The sequence below is a fragment of the Sinocyclocheilus grahami genome, unplaced genomic scaffold, assembly GCF_001515645.1.
Source record: "Sinocyclocheilus grahami isolate Dianchi unplaced genomic scaffold, SAMN03320097.WGS_v1.1 scaffold118.1, whole genome shotgun sequence".
Taxonomy (NCBI): Eukaryota; Metazoa; Chordata; class Actinopteri; order Cypriniformes; family Cyprinidae; genus Sinocyclocheilus; species Sinocyclocheilus grahami.
The window spans coordinates 1,557,763-1,565,663 of NW_015505297.1; the positions used below are offsets into that span (position 1 = coordinate 1,557,763).

The 7,901-nt window shown below is 36.5% G+C and overlaps 1 protein-coding gene across 1 annotated transcript in view; it reads right to left on the reverse strand.

The window, feature by feature from the left end:
• Positions 1-383: 383 nt before the first annotated feature.
• Positions 384-7,901, reverse strand: part of LOC107589672 (heterogeneous nuclear ribonucleoprotein U-like) — a 10,923-nt gene continuing 3,405 nt past the window's right edge. Inside the window, exons 3-13 of the mRNA XM_016278174.1 lie at positions 7,504-7,577; positions 7,126-7,265; positions 6,943-7,042; positions 6,748-6,860; positions 5,677-5,940; positions 5,472-5,591; positions 5,221-5,395; positions 4,103-4,372; positions 3,720-3,958; positions 1,896-1,991; positions 384-1,780 (exon numbers count right to left, since the gene is read on the reverse strand). Coding sequence (XP_016133660.1) covers positions 1,730-1,780; positions 1,896-1,991; positions 3,720-3,958; positions 4,103-4,372; positions 5,221-5,395; positions 5,472-5,591; positions 5,677-5,940; positions 6,748-6,860; positions 6,943-7,042; positions 7,126-7,265; positions 7,504-7,577 — 1,642 coding nt within the window. The 3' untranslated portion in view covers positions 384-1,729. The remainder of the gene's footprint in view (positions 1,781-1,895; positions 1,992-3,719; positions 3,959-4,102; positions 4,373-5,220; positions 5,396-5,471; positions 5,592-5,676; positions 5,941-6,747; positions 6,861-6,942; positions 7,043-7,125; positions 7,266-7,503; positions 7,578-7,901) is intronic.

The following is a 7,901-nucleotide window of genomic DNA, read 5'->3' on the forward strand; positions in this document are numbered from 1 at the left end:
AATCTGTACAAAAACAAAAGGACATTAGATAAGATGAACGTCTGACTTCGGAAGTTAAAGCTGATGTTCTTTATATGATATCAGTCCATCACAGCTATTATTCAGTAATATCCAGGATGGTACTGTTGACTCCATGGCTTCTGATTCCAGAACTGATGAAGACAAAGATGATTTTTTAGGACCATTAATAGAAATTTTTCATTTAAAAATGTTTTCATATATAAATAAATTATAGTATATTTATACATGTTTTTCTGAGGGACTTACCCCTTGTTGCCAGCTCTGGTTGAAAGCTTGTGCTTTGTTCATGCTAAAGTTTCCGTTTTTAAAACCTCGATTGTTTCCTCCTCGGCCTCTGAATTTCTGTGGAAAATAAAACAATATGTTCCGAATATCTACCATTTCTTTAGCCAACATGAAGTAAAACATATTTGTCATTGCATCATATGTCTGGAAACATAGAGGACATCTTAACAATACTGACACATGAGATTATCTGCAATTCTAAAAGAAAAAGAAAAAACAATATAGATGCATAATTCATTCAGTCACTAGAGAACAAGTAATCAACCTACTGGTTAAATTGAATGGCTAGGTAAAAGCCTTATAGAATTATAGATAAGCGAAAGAAACTTTCAAACGTGTTATAATTGTTTGCAGTTACAATAATTACACATTTTTCCGTTAAAGCATTAGAAAATCAGTCTATTGTTAACAGCCCATAATGGCATCCTGGAATGCTTTGAAAGCTTTACTATAAAGACAACACTATTATGAAATAATTGTATAATCACTGATTCATATGTAAGATTATGTAGTCCAAAATTCTAGTAGTGATATTTAACTGCTATAATTTTGAAGCAAACGACACATTTTTACAGGTCTACAAAAATTGGGGTCACATCTAAGATTATGTTAAAGACGCATACCCTTTTAAAACATAAAATAATTTACAAAAAGACCAAATATATTATGAAATTCAACTTAAATTAAGTTCAAATCTTTAAGGAGCAGTAAGCCACATTTCAAAATAAAACAAGAAAATAAAATAAAACATTCAATTTCTAAGAAATACAGCTGGAAAAAAACTCTTAATGCACTCGTAAAATAAATTAAACATAAAATGATGGACTGCTAATCCAATGAAGAGATTTTCCAAAAAGCACACAATTATTATACAACTATGGTTGACATTTCCAGTTATTTCAACTCCTTTTCTTTAAACATACTGTCTGCAAAATCTGACCAGATCTTTTATACAAGTCTTTTCTCAAATTTCATTATCTTAGTTTATACGTTTCATGTTCTTTTAACTATAAATATTATTGCAGCAAGACAAATATTCTTCATATAACTGCAAAGTGCTTCAACAATACAGTAGACTTCTTATATTACAGAGCTTTACTGCTACACAAAGATTCACACGAGTCTAATTAAAAATAAAATTCAGAACCCTGAAAGGATTTAACATACAAACATCCCACCCTGAAGTTATACTGAGATTCCTGAATTGAACCGCGTTGTCATACAAACCTGCGGTCAAAGACAAACATAAAATATTCATTAAAAAAACTGTAACAGGTAACCTGTAAAGCTCTGAAAGCTCCCAATATGTAATGTCCTATTAAAATCTGTACAAAAACAAAAGGACATTAGATAAGATGAACGTCTGACTTCGGAAGTTAAAGCTGATGTTCTTTATATGATATCAGTCCATCACAGCTATTATTCAGTAATATCCAGGATGGTACTGTTGACTCCATGGCTTCTGATTCCAGAACTGATGAAGACAAAGATGATTTTTTAGGACCATTAATAGAAATTTTTCATTTAAAAATGTTTTCATATATAAATAAATTATAGTATATTTATACATGTTTTTCTGAGGGACTTACCCCTTGTTGCCAGCTCTGGTTGAAAGCTTGTGCTTTGTTCATGCTAAAGTTTCCGTTTTTAAAACCTCGATTGTTTCCTCCTCGGCCTCTGAATTTCTGTGGAAACAGCAGATTTATGATTCCTGGTTAACATTTTGGTTGAATTTAGTTTTAAAGGGGTCATATGATGCTTTTTTAAAGATCATTATTTTGTGTATTTGGTGTAACAGAATATGTTGACATGCTTTAATGTTCAAAAAACACATTATTTTTCAAATACTGTACATTATTGTAGGTCCTCTATGCCCCGCCTCTCTCAAACGCTTCGTTTTCTACAAAGTCCCTCCTTCCGACAAGCGCAGTCTGCTCTGATTGGCCAGCTGACCCAGTGCATTGTGATTGGCCGAACACCGCAAGCACTCGTCGGAAATGTAACCCCTCTTACCATAATCTCGAGCTTCAGCTTTCAAAATAAATGTAAAGACAGTAAATAATGTCATTAGTTTTACCATCAGTTCAAGCCCGAAAGGGGAACAGAGTCGCGTGACAGACACAGTGATGAAGCTGGTATGTGTGTGCAGTACACAAGCCACGGTTAAGACAGCTGACGGATGTGACCCTGTCTCTCTCTCTCTCTCACACACACTCGCGCGCACGCACACACACACGATGCGCAAAACTCCGCATTTGAACAGTCAATAGCAAATACTTAAACTAATAACAAAACAGTAGCTGATTCAGAAGCGCCAGATTGTCATAGCAAAGTCAGAATTACCTCCTCTCCTAGGTTCACGAAACGGTCGTCCATAAAATGCATTGCTGTTCTGTTGTAAGTAATCTTAAAGATTCCTAAATGCATCTACTTTCGGAAGGCCAAATAAAGTGCTTTTGCTTTCTGAAACCACGCCTTCTTTCTTTGCGTACACATTTAGGCGGCATTATGCAAATATTTCCACATAGTGAGGTAGATATGTGGGGGCGTGTTAGAACGAGCCGTTTAAGGGGGGCGTGGCAGAGTCTTAACTTTGATAAAGAATATCTCTTTGGTTTTGAGACTTTAGTCTTTGCAACTTTAGGGATCTTATCTATGCACAATCAGCTTGTAACACTCCAAAGAGAAAGGAAAACTTGAAATCGCATCATATGACCCCTTTAAACTGAATTAAGCAGAATGTAGCACATTCCACAAAAACAAAACACTTCTAGGAATACAGCTGGAAAAAATAGCTCTACATGCATTAATAAAATAAACTACACAAAACAATAACCTAAACCCCCCAAAACAGCATCAAAGCATTACCCCTGAACTTCTATGAGAAAAAAAAAATCAGATTTGTGATATATACACATTTTAGTTTTTGGTAGAGTTGGTCTTTCGATGAATTCAAGTGTAATTGAAATTATTTTGTCTTGGATTTGCCCGATTATACGTGCTTTGATTCATGTGTATATCTTTATGTGAATGAATGTATTTTGTTTTGTTTAAATGTTTAACTATGTGTGCTGCCTGTCTTAGCCAGGACCCTTTTTGTAAAAGAGATTTTATATCTCAAGAGTTTTATCTCCTGGTTCAATAAAGGTTCAATAAATAAATAAAATAAAACTGAGCTAAGTACTAAGCCTCATTTCACTTTAAAATAAAATAAAACAAAACAAAACATTTCTAAGTAAATGAAAAAGCATCATTTTTAAAACCTAGATTATTTCCTCCTAAATCCCTGGACTTCTGTGGAAACAGCAGGTTTATGATTCCTGGTTCACATTTTTGTATTGTTTTTAATATTTGAAAATTTACAGCGACGACTAAAATTTTATTTCCAACTAAAACTGATTTACATCTCTCACCTGGTTGAAGTTGCCCCGGTTGGCCCCTCCCCCTCGTCCCATGTTGCCCCTGTTCATGGCTCCTCCCCTGTTACCCATGTTAACCATATTGCCACGTCCAGGTCCCGGCCTGGGGGCACCACTTCTGTTAGGCATCCCACCGCCACGGTTGAAACTACCCCGGCTGAAGCCTCCTCGGAAGGCAGGGGGAGGAAGGAAGCCTCTCGGTGGTCTGCTGAACCCACCACGAGGTCCAGGCACTGTCAGAGAATCCGAATCATTTATACATGATTTCCTGCACAATATTCTGATTCATTCTAAAGTGTGCTGCTTTATGGTGTCTTTAATGTTCCTCTATACAAATAAGTATATAATGAATAAAAATAAATATTGAAACGTATCACCCCTAAAGTTGCCTCGGTTTTGAAAGCCTCCTCGTCCTCCCCTCTGACCCTGTCCTCCTCCACCACGGTTGAACAGATTTTTGCCTCCTCGTCCCCAAGTGCCTCCCCTCTTTAGTTGAACACCTCCCTGGTTGGGCTTCTTCTCAGGAGGAAGGGACTTTTTGCTCTCCTCTTTGTACTGTTCAAGAAGTTTGGTAGCTTCTTCCTTCTGCAGCTCGACATAAAGCACTTCACTGAAGCACTGACCTTCCACAGGCAACGTGTATATTCCTGCAAAACATTATAGTGTGGCATTTTGGGAGTTTTGTGAATTACACACCAGTGTTTACCATATTGTTAACTAAAATTAAAAGTATAACTAAAAGTTTTAAGCTTGTAAAATAAAATAAAATAATTCTAGGAATACAGCTGAGTTTTGGTTAGATTATAAACGGTGTTTACTCTCAAATACTGCCTTAACAGGAATAGCACAAAGGTGTGTGTGACTGAGTGCAGACCTGCTAACCTTTGGAAAATATTTTACATTAATGACGTTATACAGGCATGTAATTTGCAAGTTTATGTCTATGGCGATTGATGCAGGTATGTGTTACTCTGCAGCGTGTCCGCTGCGTCACGCCGGATCTGTTTCCTATGTTGTTGTGATTTGATCTGAACGGAAACAGCGTATCCGCATGGCGCAGCTGACACAGAACAGCATACGCTGTTTACATCCAGCAGATATTTTCCAAAATGGCCCCAGGGTGATGCGGAGGAGACGAATTGTTGAATAAAGTAGTTTTTTTTCTTTTCTTTTGCGCACAAAAAGTATTCTCGTAGCTTCGTATAATTGTGGTTGAACCTCTGATGTCACATGGATTATTTTACCGATCTCCTTGCTACGTTTCTGGACTTGGGAACATTTCAGTTGTGTTGCTGTCTATGCAGGGTCAGACAGCTCTCAGATTCCATCAAAAATATCGTAATTTGTGTTCCGAAGATGAACGAAAGTCTTACGGGTTTGAAACAACACGAGGGTGAGTAATTAATGACAGAATTTTCATTTTTGGGTGAACTAACCCTTTAACATGAAAAATAAACGTAATAAGAGTAACATTTCAAGAGAGATTAGTATATGCTGTGATTTTGATAAGTATTTGTAAGCCCTCGATTATATTTAGTCACCTGGTCAAGAATGTAGTTGCGTTTTTTACGTGCAGCGATCTCGATGAATTTCCCGAGGAAGAGGGGAGCACGCTGAGATATCGCTGAGAGCTTTGTGACATCCTTCATCTGTCGCTTCAAACTGGAAATCTGAATTTCAACAGAAAAATAACACTGAATATGATGTTTATATTGTCTAAAAACGTTCTCTTATGTCAGCACTCACCATCATTTTCTCAATGATTGTGTTTGTTCCAAGAATGTTGTATTTTCCAGGGTTGGCTTGTGTGTGCTTTGTAACCCATTCCGTTTTTCCAGATCCAGGCAGTCCAACCATGACAATGACCTGGGAAGATTTACAGCAGATTTAGATAAGGCTTTTTAATGATGACATAAGAAAAAAAAATAGTTTCCTTGGCTATAAAACCAACCTCACAGTCTTCTTTGGTCTCGGGCCCCTTTGGTCCTCTGATGCGATCACAAACAGGGATCTGCTGCAGGAGCGTAAAGCCGTCAGGTTGGGGGGAAAACGGGGTTTCACGCTGGCCGAAGTTGAACTCAACCGCACAGTTGTGGCAGAGGACGTGAGGGAAGAACTGCTTTCCCTCCAGCTCATCCTTACTGACTTTGAAAGCTGCTCCCAGATCCTGTCCATTCTTGGAGTAGGAAATTTCCACTTCTTCACCATCAAAGTTCTGCCAAATAAACACAGCAACCATGATATACTGTGCTGTGGCCAAAAGTACACAGACATACCACACTTGCTGAACATTTAATTTCACAATGTTGAGAACTAAACTGGGTTTTGAAACATTGAAATATATAAATATTTATATATCAAATTGAAATATATATTAATTAGTATTAAAATATTAATATACAAGTGAAATATTGTATACATCTATACTACTTTCTTTATACACGCACACAAAAATGTACAAATGTATATATATACAAAATAATATAAAATTTCAAATATTTGTGTAAGTCTTATTTTTAGTTATGCATTTAAGACGCACACACACACACACATACATATAGTACGTGCGCTCATTGGCGCCCCTTCAGCCTAGCTCGCCTATGCCTAGAAGCGGCCCTGAATTTATTCCTGTGATGGCTGAATTTTCAGCATCATTACTCCAGTCTACAGTGTCACATGATCCTTCAGAAATCATTCTAATATGCTGATTTGCTGCTCAAGAAACATTTTTTGTTATTAATGTTGAAAACAGTTGTGCTGCTTAATATTTTTTGTGGAAACCGTGATACTTTTTTTTTTTTTTGGCTTCTTTGACAAATAGAAAGTTCAAAAGAACAGCATTTATTTGAAATAGAAATTTGTGTAACATTTTAAATGTCTTAACTGCCACTTTTGATCATTTGAATGCATCCTTGTGGAATAAAAAATGAGTATGAACACATGGCACCACTTAGTGGTCAAGATTAGTAATTGCACAGAGATGTAAAACTCACTGTGGATGAGGAAGCACATGGATACTTACAATAAAACAACCGACAACATCATTCTCATCAAAAGCCTCCCCAAAGTCCTCCGTCAAACCGTTGCTGGTTTTCTTGGCTTTAGATGAAAAGCCATATGAGTGCGCATCTTCCCCTGTGAACATGTAATGTAAAGTAACACTTTGACATCATTAATTTATTAGATCAGCTCCTTTAAAAAAATCAAAGACCCTCACCTAGCAAAAGAGAGCTATTGGCCAGAGACCAACCCACCAGGACATCATGAATCTCAATTCCTTTACTGGAAATGTGTTTTACAGGAATCTTCTCAATAATCTGGTGCAAAGATATGCAAGAATAAGGTTGAGGTCATGACAGGGCAACTATAAATAGCAACCATACAAAAGCAATGCTCTCACCTTCATTTCAAAGCAAGCTTTTCCTTTTTCCACACCATAAGACGCTCGTCCGCCGGCCCACAGGTATGCAAAACTCTCCATGGTGAGAGAGGAGGCACTATACCGATCCCGGGACACCTTGAAGTGCAGGTCACAGTTGTCTGAGGAAAATAAGAGACAGATGCTTTATTTCTAAAGCTACAGAGCGGTTGCACATCATGTTTCCAAAGTTTAGAGGAAGAACAAATATTCTACTCCCAACTTTTTAATGACTTTTAATAACCTCACTGAACATTTTACACTTTACAGAAATTGATTCTGCATGTTATGCTATGAGAAATTCAGCATTTACTATTTAGTCTATATTTTAGCAGTATTTATATGAGATTTCATACGTACAAGTGTCCAAACATACAGTTGTGTCATCAAACTCTTCGTCCTCTTCCTCCAGTGGAGGCTGGGGAGACTTTGCCCTGAGGGAACCATCAAAAAACAACTATGAAATTTAATCAAATTCAGTTCAGTGCCATTATAAGATAAGCTCCCACTGAGTTCCCCTTGGATTTTAAATATGTCCCAACTGAGAAAATGTACAGGTGTGAAACATCGGTTAAACATTTAGCACATCAGTGCTGTTTGCTTTTTACAATAATTCTACTTATTTTTATTAACTATTTTCTAATAAACTATTAAATAAAATCAGCAGTTACTATTTGTTTAAAAGTAGAAAATGTGGCCATATTATATATATATATATATATATATATATATATATATATATATATATTTTATATATA